Consider the following 14498-nt stretch of genomic DNA (forward strand, 5'->3'; position numbering starts at 1 on the left):
TGAAATACTATTAGGTAATCTTAAGTAATCTGAGGTATAATTTAAGTGTAATCTGTATCAAAGGGTAATTTTTGTACATTATAACTATTAGTGACTAACTCGATAATGTCTAATTTAAAACGTCTTTTTTGTGACGTCTTAATGATGTTATAAAAGAACGTCATAATATCGTGATTCTTAAGTCATTATTATAAATCGCCTAAGTATTACTATTTTTTAACTAAAAACTCATTTAATTTTTTATAATATCTTAAATTATTCAAACAATTTTTTATATAATTTTGATATTCACAATTCTCTATACCTCAGGGCCCTAACATGAATTTCCTCTATAACCTGGGACTTGATCGTGACATTTGATCATGAATCTTTTCCTCTAGCGTGAAAAGTGAAAAGTTTCATTAACGAATATTTGTGAATAAATTTTTCACTTTTCACGAGTTCACGATCAAATATGTCATTGAAACGTCACTAATAGGTCTAAAATGGTCATAAAGTCACGTCTTTTTAACGTCTTGAAATATCGTCATCGGTCTGTGACATTAGTCCGTCATTTTTCAGTCATTACATCACGTCATATTTGGTTCGAACTGACCATATTTTGACGTCAAAATGTCGTGTGCTTGCTACTTGGGAATAAGATTATTGGCATAAATATTGATCGTACGAGGATCTAAAATGTGCGAAATACAGTGAAAAAGGTGATATAGTAAAAATTATATATATTTAATGAATGTGTATAACCTCGATTAAAAGATTTTAATAAAAAATAACGTAAAAATATAAACAGGAAAGTTCTGAACATATTATTATGATAACTGTCTTCTTCATTTTTTATATGTTAATAGTAAATACATTAAATGCATAGATAATGACATACTTTTACATGCAGCTGTGTCTGTGCATCGTGCGCGTAGATATATTGCAACAAGAGGTCGGAAAGTGAACATTGCTCTACTTTTTGCAACGTGTCTTATTAGTCTTATCTCATCTTCACTCTAAATGTGCGTGAAACACACATACATATGTATAATTTTTTATTGCCATAATAATAAATATGATGTTTTATTTTGATTGTTTTATTTAGTTGCTTTTACTTAATTATTTTATTTTTGGCCTATTAGATAATTTACGCTTTTAATAATCTATTTTTTGCAAAAAATATATTAAGGACGATTGATTAATTAATTAAACTTAGAGTTTTAAAATTGAAATTTTTTTCTTAACTGCCAGTTAAAAGAAATCGATTTCAAATTGTCTCATAAATTACTAACTGAAATATTGTCTTTTAATAGAAAAAAAAAAAAAAAAGGATTTTTGTTTTAAATCCACTCACAAATAACGTTGATGAATATCACGCGTTTGAGTTTCCAGAGGACGATAACAGTTGTCGCAGATCCAATCTTTGACGCAAATGTAACAACGATTACTAGTGAGTAAGGTGATCAGATTGCATCCTGTAATTCTCGCCTCGTCCAGCACCATCCCGCCTATTTCTCTGAGGTCCATTTCGCAGCATTATTGACGACAGATACCGAATATACATGTTAATCCTTCTCGTTGTTAGCGAATCACTGTCCGACCACATTTATCACATCGTAACGTTTCGAACATTCTCGTGTTTTCCCTCCATTTCCCCTGATTTTACACGACACTTTAACACGAGTATAGCCACGAAAAGACCTACAGCTATACACAGATATCGTATCGCGCGATAACGCCCCGCCTACCTTACACCACGAGAGAACGAAGACTCGAGAGCCGAGTGCTGATCAAACCGACGCGATATGCGGCCCTCGCACGCGATTAGTAATTGCTCTTAATAGTATCTTGGATATTGACAATAACATTATTAGCGAGTAATGCGTAGGCTTTTTTAAATTTCGAGAAATGCACGAGTCTCTCAATTTTTTTAAATACATATACAGTACCGGCCAAAAATGTATCATCCTTTAGTACCTTTAGTATTTTTCAGTATGATTTTATTCAGTATGATTAAGAAAAATCCTAAAGGTGATATATTTTTGACCGGTATTGTATATAATATTTTTTCTTTCTTTACGATAAAAAAAAAATTGCTTTTCGGAAAAATAAAAATTGAGAAAGAGTATATTTATAATCAGCGAATATCTGGGGTGCTCGCTTATTTATCTATCTTACATCCTGCATCGATATCGTTGGATTTTATATCGGACATGTAGAGTACACTCAAACTGTCATACGTTAGTGCACACATGAGGCGCGTCCATGAGGAAGGTTTCGTAATAAGCCCAATCAACGATGAAAAGGCTGTCATGATTAACTACGATATTGCGCGATAAATCAAGCACCTTGTACTCCACATACTTTCATGATATAAATAGTGTATGTTTTTGCATTATTTTTAACATGACATAATATAATAATGACCTTCATTTTTTAACATAAAATTCCTCATGCAAATATAAAATGCATATTCATGATATATTTAAACATCGTAAAAAATTATTAATGAACACTCTCTATATCGTGTTATACAATTGTTTATCTATTCATAAAGAGATGAAAATATAAAAAAATATAATAATTATTATAAATAATTAATAATATTTTAATCATTAGCTATAAAGTGTGTAAAACCTACATCTATTCGACTTACCTTTCTGTTGGTCCAGTGGAATAACTCGAAGATTCTTCGCCAGATTCAACGCTGTTAAAAGACGCGCAATTCATTTTTCTTTCTTCCCATTGCGAGCGAACCTCGTCCTGTACGCGCCTCTTTAATTCTTCGACTCTTCGTCTTTCCTCCGAGATTACTTGACTCCCTAGACAGACATTAATATTTCCATTTTTTTCTTCTTTGGCCTCTACACGTGTTACCAAATTTGTAAATCGAAATTGTTTTTGTACCTTGCTTAGCTAAATGAAGCTGCCGATTTCTTTCGATTTCTTTCAGCGACTCGATTGTTTTTCTCCCTAAGCTGCCTTGATTGTTAACGATAGGAGAATCATTTGTCACTCTGGAGATTCTGTCAAAGTCTTCCCTACTTGGAGAGCGTTTTTCCTCAGAATATTCAGCAGAGTTTTGGGCAAGATAATCGAGTTCCTCGTTTATTTCTCGTACACGATTTCGAGCCTATGATAATCGCAATCGTTTATCAGTTCAGTAATTTGCAATTAACGATACAATACATTAACCTACTAAAATATATTTAGTAATTAAATGTAATTTAACAATTTTGACATTGCAAAAAAAAAAAAAAAAAAAAAAAAAAAACAGACAGAGTTATACTTGTGGCTTATTCTTGAATTTATTCTACATGGACTTTAGTAGGTTAATGTTTTTCATAATCATTGTTATACTGACTTCTTCCAATCGCTTCAAATGCCCTAATTTTTGTCTCTCGAGACATCTAGCCTCTTTAGTCGCCGTACTCTTTACTTCGGATCGTTGCGATTCCAAGTGATTCAGTTGCGATTTTCTGCCTTCGATCTTGTTTGTAAGCTCGCTTAAATATCTGAAAAAACGTAAAGTGAAATATCAATTTGAAGAAAATGTACACGAAATGTACAAACATCTCTCAAAAATATATACGAAATATCGATCTTACGGAAATCTGTCGAGAAAACTTATGTAGAATGCATTTCATGAGATGCAAATATCTGATGCAGATTTTTCGCGATATTTCACGATTTTCGTTTTCTTAAAAAAATATAGATTTCGATTTATATATTTTTTTCAATTTAAATATACCTCTGCAGCTCTTCTCTCGTAGCCAGTTTGCTTGCCTCTTCCTCGAGATGATGAAACTCCAAGTCTTCGAAAGCTTTCCTTTCGCTTTCGAGAATGTCTTGCTGCATTGCTAACTTGTCAGAAATATTCTGTTGTGTAACTTCATCCGCGCAACTGATTAATTGTTCATCTAGTCGAGCGCAAACTATCTGTGCTTTTTGAACGCGTTGTTTCGCTTCAGCTTGTAAATTCGAATGAGTCGCATTATCCTCTGCCATTTCTCTTTCTAATTCGTTTATTCGCATTTGCACCTTAATTTTCTCTCCTTCATCCTGCGTAAGCTTTAAAGATTCCGATTCATATTCCGCGGATAAAAGCGCCTTCTCCAATTCGAGCTGTCAAAAATAAATAACGTATTAATTTTTAATAACTTTTGAACAATTCTTCAGGGAAATGTGTATAAGTCCGAAATTATCGGAAAAATAAAATATTGACAAGATAATTGCTTTTTAAATGTATCATTTATCATTCATAGATTCCGTACAATAACGCGCGGCAATAAAGATAATATTTTATCGATAAAAATCTGTATAAAGTTAATTTATCTGCTATTTAATCTATTATTGTATAATATATTTTCTAATAGATTTTTTTTTCTACAATAAATTTTCCATTTTAACTTTTTATCGCATTTTATTTTTTAAGGATGTTTAGCACCTACAGTCGGAGCAAAAAGTAGTCGAAATTGACGAATATATACTTTTCTCATGTATCTTAATATATGATTATTATAAAGATTGCATAAAATCTTATTATTTATTCATAGTTAGAGTGTAGAAATGTATTTTCGAACTTGTGTTGCTTTTTCTCGGAGAATTTTCGTGTTTCTTAAATTATAATGAGAAACTTTTATCATTGACGGTACCTCAATTTCAACATTACAGCACAAAATTTGAATTATAAAAATAAAAAAGAATTTACTCGTACAGAGTAATTTAAAATGTCAGAATAAAAATTATAATAGTGAATAATGACAAAATATAGAAGATTTTTAACTATTTCTTTGATAAATTTAATAATTTGTTATTTCTCCGAGAAGAAAGAAATGTGGCAACAAGATAATTTTTCATAAGTTGGTCAAATTGCAAATTGACATATGAGGCCTAGTCGCTTCTCGCTTACACGTTTGTATATAGAGGCTTCTTCAGATGAAAAGATAGGTTATTTAAAATGTCAAAAAAAACCCAGCTGAATGCTACTATGTTGCCACGTTTTCACAATAAATAATATGTCATCTCGGATAATAGGACGAAATTGAGAAAATTATATTCAATATCTTTTGAACTAGTCAGTATTTGACCAAAATTATGTGATCAAATATTTCCTCTATATTTAAACTATACTTTTGTAAATTTTGAATAAATTCCTATTATATTTCTATCTATTTTAGCTCTTAAATCAACACGATCACAGGTTTTTTATAAGATAGAAAATTTGTAATCGTATCAATTTAAGGGCTAAAAAGGACAGAAATAATTATATTTATACTTATTTATATAAATAATTATATTTATAATTATATTAATACTTTTACTTATATAATTAGATCCACAAAATAATTATATTTATAATAATATCGACGGGTAAATTCATTGGAAATTAAAATCCCTATAACTTTTGATTGCTTCATATTGAATCAACTCTAGGTTTTTTTATAAGTCTCTGAACATGTATCAGAACAATCTGTGCAAATTTTATTAAATTCCTATATTTTTAAAAATAGGTACTAAACATCCTTAATTCATTTTCCATGAGAAAAGTTACTCTATCCACAGTGTCATCGCTATTACTGTACTCCGTATACAAACATTTCGCACTGAAGATTAGCAAAGACTAGAAACCGCAAGACAGATATAAAAAGATTCTACAGGAAAACGTGAGCATCTAAATATTAACTCGAGACGTTTAAACGGTTCTAAAGATAATAATGGAGATCCGGATTTATAGAATTTGTCACCAATTATTGTATCATTAATTAGAAATATCTGTGTTATCTAACAGGACAGATACTTACAATTGGACGTCTTAGCATTCCATGCCCAGAAAGAGACAAAGAGAAAAAATAAACAACTTATTTAATATACACTATACGAAACGTATATATATACGAGATGACAGTGATGCACAATTGCGAATTTATCTATTAAATATTATTTAGAAAGCAGCGTGAGAATGAAATTTTACCTCTCTATTGATTTCTTCCTCTTGAATCTCAATTTCAGCGACGCTCCTTTTCAGAACATCCATATTGCCAAGAATGTGCAATTTCTCGTTTTGCAAGAATTCTATGTATTTTTTCCTGTCTTCCTCTTCCAGCTGCTTTCTCTCTTTGTCAGCTTTCGCCTCGTTAGACTTTGCATTGTCTTTTTCGGAATTGTTTCGCTTAGGAGTGACGCAAATTTCTTTGGGTTTGGAGAGCATAGATAACTGCTCGATTGCCTCGAGGAGATCGTCGTTCGATATCGCTAGCTTGTTCTCTATCATTTCGCACGAATTCGATAATTGGCCGTTTTTCTTTGGCATGGAATGATTCTGATTATTATTCCGCGTCGGAGGTAGCACGATGTTCTCGTAAAGATTTGCATTTCCATTTTGCATCGCTAGTTGCAATTCGATTTTCGCTTCGTTCGGTCGAATCGTTTCACACATGGACGGTGAACCTTTGGTATCGTCATTAGCCTTTATGTAATTATCGGTGCCATCGGTGTAACTATTTCTATTATTGCCGATGGTAACGTTTTCGTAATTGCTGCCGCGGGAAACCGAGCCTGAGAAATTATAGTTGCCATTTGGATTGTGAACATTAGAGTACTTTGCCGCTTGATTGCTGCTCGATATAGTTGAATGTGGAGATCCTACGAGAACGTCACACGAATAATTTTCAGCTTGAGTAGATTGTTCCTTATGATTGGCAGGCAAATTGCCATTTTGGAAAATAACTTTTGAATTTTGCACGAATATGTTTTCATATGACGAAGTACCCAAACTGGTTTGCTTGCCGGTATCGAAGGAAAAATGTGGCTGATTTTTCGACGGACTTTTCGGACTGTCAAAAGGTGAAGCATAGCCGAGTCTCTTATCACGCGGAAGAGATCCATTTGTTATGATCCTGCAAAGTATTTTATTATGTAATTATACTAATACAATTTTTTTTTTCATTTATCTCTCTCTGATAAAACGTAAAAAAAGCTAAAAAAAAAAATATCTGGAAATTAAATTTCACAAAATAAATTTCTACAAAGTTTTTCAAATTGTTTATTTTTGCAAAGCAGAAAATTATGAAAAATTCAAGAAAATAAAATTAAATTGAATTATACAAAGTGTGATAATTACCGATTAGGCTGCCTCGGTTTTTCGACAGTGCTCTGTCTTTCATACTCGGCACACATTGCTAAGATTTCCTCGAGTCTCATTTTCTCTTGCCTCTCGACCTCTTGCTCCCTTAACCTCTCTTCCTGCGCTTTTTTCCGCTTGGTCTCCGCCTCTCTGCGTTTATTCTCCGCGTCGGCTTGCCTCTCCCGCAATTCCTCGAGGGAGCAGCTGCTGCCGACACTGGGAGTAGGACTCTTGACCCTTGCGTAAATTCTCTTTTGCTCGGTATAGCGCGGATTCCGATTGAATGCCGGACTCGGTGGCTGAATTCGTTTAATGTTCGGATTCGAGCCGAAACCATGAGCAGTGGATGGTCTCCAAATCGCGGGATTAGAATCTCCGTCGATATTGCTATTGCAGATACTCGGATTCGATCCGTATTTCTCCAATTGTAAAAACTCCGTGGTAGTTGTTTTCGTAACAATGAGACTCTGGCTCATGTTGAAGTCTCTATCGGCGAGATGATCGAGTTCGTTCGAGTTCTGGCAAGTCATACTTCGAGACATCAAGTCACCACTTCGGGCAGTGACGATTTTTGGCGCTGTCATTCCGAGAGACGGCGATCGTACATTCTTGCTGTTACTCTCGCGGTAATATGGCTTGCACGTCTTCAGGTATGTTTCTGCCGAGTACATTCTGACTTGATTGTGATTCTGGCACTGCAAGTTTGTTGTTGTGTTCGATCGAGTCGGCGTGCCGACTCGCGAGTCCGATCGCTGACGAGCCTCGTCGTGATAACTGATTGAATTCTGCGAGGATGAGTCGAGATTACCATTCACCGCAGATTTAGTCAAAGACACGAGGCTCGATGATCTCGAGTGACCGAGGATTTGATCGGCCGGCACATTTGTCGTGAGAGCACCAGCAGGGAAGACTTTTGGCGAGACGCAATTGGTTCTGTTTTGCTTCGACAGCATCTCGAATTTGCTCAGCTTGCCCAGAAAACCGATTTCGTCGTCGGAGTAAGAGTTCCTGGGAGATTTTCGCGGCGCGACTGGTGGCTTTCGCTCCAAATGATGATTCTCTTGCGGCTGGCTGTCGGACGAGGCGAAACTTATTGGCGCCATTGAAATTCTCGAGTGAGGAAGAACGGATCGTAGATGCTTAGCCTCAGCTGGATGATTGAAACGCATATAGTTTGATCGGCCTATCGATAGCATGCAGCCTGAAACATTTAGCGCACATTGTTCTCTTTATTCTGATAATTATTTTATTTTGTTTTATTTATTAAATAAATAAAGGCTATAGCCGGATAAGCTACTACTAAAAAGGCCCCCGACGCAAAATAGAAATATTTTTTATGCAAGAACAATTTTCACAAATACAACTTTTAAATAAACTTTTAAATAGTTTTTGCATAAAAAATATTTCTATCCTCCAATATAATTATAACTATTACAATTATTATAATTACTATTATAATTATTACAAAAAAACAAATAAATCGAGCTTTTATTCGAGATTAATGAAAAAATATTTTTTTGTGTCTTTTTTGTTGATAAATATTCAGAAAAAATCGATATATCATCTCAAATATTTACAGAAAAGAAAAATGAAAATTGAAAATGACATTTTTCTCGATAACTCAGGAAATAATAAAGTTAAGGAGGTGAAATTTTGAGGAAACTTTTTTTTACAATGAGGAAATGACAGGCCAAGTATTATTTGAAAACTCGTCGGGGGTACTTTTTGTATGCTTATCCGGCTATAGCCTTTCGTAAATAAATACGTAATAATGCCATATCAATAAATATCAAGACATTTTTAGTTTGTAATATTATTTTTCCAAATACAAAAAACCTTGCTTGTGTTGTCCTTTTTAAGATGACAATTGTATGCATTAGCTTCGATTATTCGTATTTAGGCCAAGGTCTCTTACCTTGCGCAAGTCTCACTGGCGAATTTATCGGTACACCATCGACAAACGTATTTCCGTTTATGGGGTGAAGAGTGACCACACCGTTATTGTTTTCGATTGCGCAATGTACGGGCTCGACGCCGGTGCCGGCCACCAAAATATCCGCATCTCGGTTTGATCCCAGGGTGATCTTACCTGTTAGAGAAATTAAAGAGAAAAAGGATAAATTTATTTGTGAAAAAAATCGAGAGAACGAAAAAAATTGAGCGCTGCAGAGAGATTTCTTAATATCTTTTTATTTTTAATTTATTAAAGTTACATTTATGAAAAAATCAATTTATATCATTCAAACGTAAGATGCAAGATAAGAAAAAAAAAAAAAAAAAAACATTACAAGGAAGATCGGGAAGCGTGACTAAATCTCTTACGGTTGAATGGAAACCAAGCAAGCGCGCATGCATTCCGATTGAAATTCTCGCGGTCTTAGTAATGCACTTTCCAACATAACATGCTGAGTTACGTTTATTTTGGCAGCGGCTCTCGCGAGTGTATCGGTATAAATGTACATAAATATCGACATGATTAAATTTTCGACTTTATTCGACCGCGGAATTGCCTCGCCGCGCTTTAATTCCAAAAGGCACATAAAGCCCGGCCAGTTTACAATATTAATTTGAGCCTTCTGAGAATGTCAACGACCTAGCGGCCACGAGGCGGATGTATTCTCAGTAAGATACACAACATTTCAGTATATAAGTATACGGAAGTAAGGTTGAAACGAAATGCTGTCGAATTAAAATGCACTTTGAATTAACAAAGAATTATAATTTTATTAATCCTTTGCGTCTTTTAACCCTTTGAGTTACGAATTTTTCTATTTGTCAGTATTTTATAATATTTGGTACATAAGGGTTTTTGGGATTGCTGATTACGAATCCGTTGTCAGGTTTTCAAAATTCAAGATCTCGGATTCAATATGGCAGACGATATTTTACTTCCGCCATATTGGATCCCTATATTAAATTTTGGAAATTACATTTTTTATCAAAAAAAGGAGGATTTAACAAAAACAACACGGTGGAAAATTCTAAAAAAATTCTGAAAAATACTTTAGAGTGTACTAAGATTATAAAAAAATTGCCGTATTTTATTGTCATAATAGATTAGTAGAAAATGTATTTTTTCGTAAAAAAGTACTAATTTTGACTGCGTTTGTTTATATATGGTATTTTTGCAATTAACAATTAATGACTGTTCATATTTTTTGTATACTTGTTGATGTTCTAGAGACTCTGTAGAAACAAAAAATCCGATATTTGTTGATAAAAAAGTAGTTAAAACAATAAAAAACTACGAAAAAAAGGTGAATCTCTGGGTGACCCGCTGTGACTCAAAGGGTGAAATTCAATTCGCTATAACTGTTTAATTTTTAACGAACATGTGTATTTCTACGAAAATATGTACACACAGAGCGAACGTGACTTTTCACAGCTATATAGAATCGGATATCTTTGGATAGATCGATAAATAACTCACACTAGTTTTCGTAAAATAATTCTGGGCGTACTCTCCGTTCTGCGCGACGCGGGTAAATCGTAGTGCATTCTACGAAGGACTGCAGTTATATTTAGTTTTAGCGCGGTCGTGCCCTCTCTCTCTCTTTCGTATTTTCAGTCTTTTTGGAAATGCGTTGGCCACAACGCGCGTTGTGTAGAAATATCTAAGTGACCGACAATGTGTCCAGACTTAAACGACCCGGCTGAACTAATTTTTTTTCTCCACCAAACATGTTGGGGAGATGAATCAGATCGTGTTTAGTATTCGCAGGAAAATGCGACACATAAATTTATACATCGTGCAGTTTGAATATATCTATTTCCAGATTATTCGTTGAACGGCCTACAGCATAATCAATTAATTGTGTATATTGAATTGATACAAAATGTAGTTTTAATAATTTTTTACCGAAAATGTGTAGAAACCAATTTGAATTGACGCAAGAATCGATAGCGATAGGAAGGCGAGATTTCAAAGATTGAATTCCGTAATGTCGTATAAACGCGTATTGTCTCGTACTGGAGAAAGTTTCTCGTGATTTCCAAACGAAACGCGACTGTAAATTCCAAGTAGACACGGTGTTCCGGCATATGCAGGCGAGCAGACAGACGGGTGGGACAGGTGCTTGGGGGAAAAGTATGGCACTCTTATCTCTCGCGCGAAGAAAATATTCTGAAGAATTAATAGGTCGCTTTCCTCCATTAATTAAACTTCTTGGCAATTAAGTTCGAAATTAAATTTCCGTCTTGACCCACTTTAAATTTATCGGAGAAAACTTTATTTTTTTATTTTAATTTATTATTGTATATCGGTTTACAAAAGCCGAGAGATTCTATTGAACTTACATTACGGACTTGTAAGAAAGCTTAGTTTTCCGATGGAATTGCGTTACTCGCTCGCTATAGCAAACGGAAGATAACTTCCTGTCGATCAATTCCATCCTACGCGTATATCTATCTTCGTGCAAGCGTTATGCAGGTACATGTGTCCGCCCAGACAGATTTATTCGCGTCACATGTATACTTTATGCTGGTTTACGCTGTCCTTTTATGTGTCGCCTCTCTTGATTTCGTCAAAATTCACTCGTTTATTTTTTCCGCTTTACAAAACTCTTGAAGACTTTCTCGAAAGCCGAAAGTCACGAAAGTAGAACAGAAGGAGGAAGCTTGACTCACGCAATAATAATTTTATTACGCTCGGTTGCGTGACGCATTAACTGACATATTTAAGAGATCCTAGAATCCATAAATCAAATCAAATTCTTTCATGTATTAGTTATATCCTAAAATGGTTTATTTTTTCTTTCAAGTTTCGCAAATTGGCAGTAACTTATTGTTAGTTGTAATGTTGGCTAATATTTGTTTAATCTGTTCATCGTTTCACGATCCACGATATTGTTTCCAGGCTACCATCGCTTATTCTTACAGAACGGAAATGTAGGGCCTGTGGGGATCTTAAAGCGGCCCTGTTGACTGAAAGAGAAAAAAACGGTCTTTATGCCATTTATATATCCCATACGTTTATATATATATCGCACGCGCATACGTGCGTGCAAGTTTCGTCGTACTTACATATGGTATGTATATAAAAGATCTCGAAGGGTGTAGTCGCGGATATTTATGGTCTTGATATTTCCTATCGTGGGTCTTTCAACCTAACCGAATACAATGCTTGTTGTCTCGCTCTCTCTCTCTCTCTCTCTCTCTCTCTTTCTGATACGTTTAAACCTATATCATTAAATAAAGATAGATTTTATCGTCGATTCTTTCCGGCACATTTGCTATCTTAGAGACAGGACAATATCTTTCAATTTTTTTTCTTTTTCGGGCCATTTCGTTTACTGTTACGAGTAGTAGTTAACTACCATAATATCTCGACGGCGCCGGAAAGCTTTATCAGTTTGGACAACGCTATTCAAAGCCAGGGATTAAAACATCGGATGAATCACTGGCGGTTACGTAGCTGATGAGCTTATCTCTGTCGCTACCGATCCGACTCAGTTTCACGCAAATGATAAAACGCGCGAATAAAGTGAACTGATTGGATCAATCTTCATGCACGCTTTTTCTATCTTTTGCTCTCAGATATAGATGCACATCTCCAGAATTTAATGATAAATATTTAGATTAATAAGTTGATTGAAACTCTTCGAGAGAAGCGGTTTGTCGCCAGACAGGAAAGGGTGAAATAAAACGTCACATCGCTTTGTGTCTAACCTTCGGGTAGAGGATGCAAAGTCACGGCCGTCGACAGTCGTCCGCTTCCCATGGAGACGAGATGCGGTGCTTCCGTTTGCACGCGCAACGCCCGACCCGCCTCTTGCACCTCGAGACCGGCGGCCGCTATGCTCGCCATGCCTGTAAAACGAAAGCATTCGTAATAAATGCGTGGCGAATTAACGGGTGAATTAGCGGAGAGAGATTGGCACATTGATGAGAAACATAACGTAACGATCCAATTTCATCAATTCCCGGGAATGGCCCGCGAATACCATTTCTCATTACCAGCCTAATGAATTGATAATGACATAATTTAACGACAAAGTATTAAGGGGATACCGAAGTACCGACCGAGTTCTAACTTAACAAAACCATATATTTACTTAATATAAAAGTTGCAATTTATATACATAAAATAAAATAGGTTTTCCCCTCTCAGAATTGTATGAAAGAATATTTGTGAACTTTTAGAAATGAGCTTAGAAGCCTAGAAAAAAAGTATTCCTTTAAAAACAAATGTTGTGCTGCACAACATTTTCTAGGCTTCTAAGCTTATTTCTAAAAGTTCACAAATATTCTTTCATGCAATTCTGAGAGGGGAAAACCTATTTTATTTTATGTATATAAATTGCAACTTTTATATTAAGTAAATATATTGTTTTTTTAGGTTAGAACTCGGTCGGTACTTCGGTATCCCCTTAGCGATACACACACAGCGGTGCGATATTAGCAAAAAAAAGAAAAAGAAATTATTTTTATGAAGCTTTTATCGCGAATTCTCACGAGAATTAAGGAAAACCATGCGGGAATTGTTAATAGCTGTGAGAATTTGCATCCTCACCGAGAAGCACCATTAAAATTATTACGCTACTCGATGTCGGACATATACCACCAAGAGGAAAGTTTATCGAGCCTTATTATTAGCTACAACGAACGACCTCGTCGAAGATTATGGCTATCGTTTTACGAGAGATCGATCCAGATGAGTTCTACGAGCGAAGCTGCACATTGGTGGATAAGAATGGAGAGGATTGCCCAAAAGGAAAAAGCAGGAACGAAAAACCGGTCTTTCCGAGACGAGCAACGATTTTTCTATTTTTTTTTTTTTTCGTCTTACTCTTCCCTCCCCCATCGTAAAGTTAAGTCTACACCAGGGGTTCTTAACCTTTTTGCGACCTACTGCCTCTCGTAAAGATTTATGATAATTCCGCTGTTGTAAAATAGTTTTATTGCTTATTGTTATTTATTTTATTTTTATTAACTTAATTCTCAATTATTTAACAAATGCTTGTAATTAATTAATATTTATATTTGACAAGATTTTATACTTAATAAATTCAGATATAAAAGGAATTGGAAAGTTTCAGTCAAGCTGAAATTTATATCGTTGCAGTTGACGCCATGCCTGCATGCTGTTTATAGGGTTGTTCATCTCATGTGAATGATCTTAACGAGTTGAAACAACTTTAATTAAGCGCATTACGCTAGGCCGTCTCGTTGAACTTTGCTAACGCGTCTGGCCACGAGGAAGTAGTGTATTTCACTTGCAATTTCTATACCGACTGGCCTATTGCGGAGAAAACTCGTGGAAATGCGCAGAGAAATAGAAGAAAAACAGAATGTAAATTAACTTTTATAATATAAAAACACTCACTAACACTCACATTATCGCACAATCTCATGTCTGAAGATAAAAAAATATCTAGGAATCAGAGATTCC

At 34.9% G+C, this 14498-nt stretch overlaps 1 protein-coding gene across 9 annotated transcripts in view; it reads right to left on the bottom strand.

Annotated features, from left to right (window-relative positions):
- The window catches only part of LOC140668019 (uncharacterized), a 31285-nt gene that overhangs the window by 8621 nt on the left and 8166 nt on the right, over positions 1 to 14498 (bottom strand). For 3 of the 9 annotated variants that reach the window (XM_072896533.1, XM_072896534.1, XM_072896535.1), the window contains exons 2-9: positions 12776 to 12916; positions 9024 to 9197; positions 7106 to 8309; positions 5957 to 6881; positions 3734 to 4107; positions 3347 to 3497; positions 2890 to 3115; positions 2639 to 2804 (exon numbers count right to left, since the gene is read on the bottom strand). In XM_072896533.1, coding sequence (XP_072752634.1) covers positions 2639 to 2804; positions 2890 to 3115; positions 3347 to 3497; positions 3734 to 4107; positions 5957 to 6881; positions 7106 to 8309; positions 9024 to 9197; positions 12776 to 12914 — 3359 coding nt within the window. In that variant the 5' untranslated portion in view covers positions 12915 to 12916. Of the gene's footprint in view, positions 1 to 2638; positions 2805 to 2889; positions 3116 to 3346; positions 3498 to 3733; positions 4108 to 5956; positions 6882 to 7105; positions 8310 to 9023; positions 9198 to 10538; positions 11340 to 11404; positions 12287 to 12775; positions 12917 to 14498 lie in introns of those variants that run through there. The other 6 variants (XM_072896540.1, XM_072896539.1, XM_072896537.1 and 3 more) reach the window with 5 other exon arrangements.

Source organism: Anoplolepis gracilipes, chromosome 7 (assembly GCF_047496725.1).
Source record: "Anoplolepis gracilipes chromosome 7, ASM4749672v1, whole genome shotgun sequence".
Lineage (NCBI taxonomy): Eukaryota > Metazoa > Arthropoda > Insecta > Hymenoptera > Formicidae > Anoplolepis > Anoplolepis gracilipes.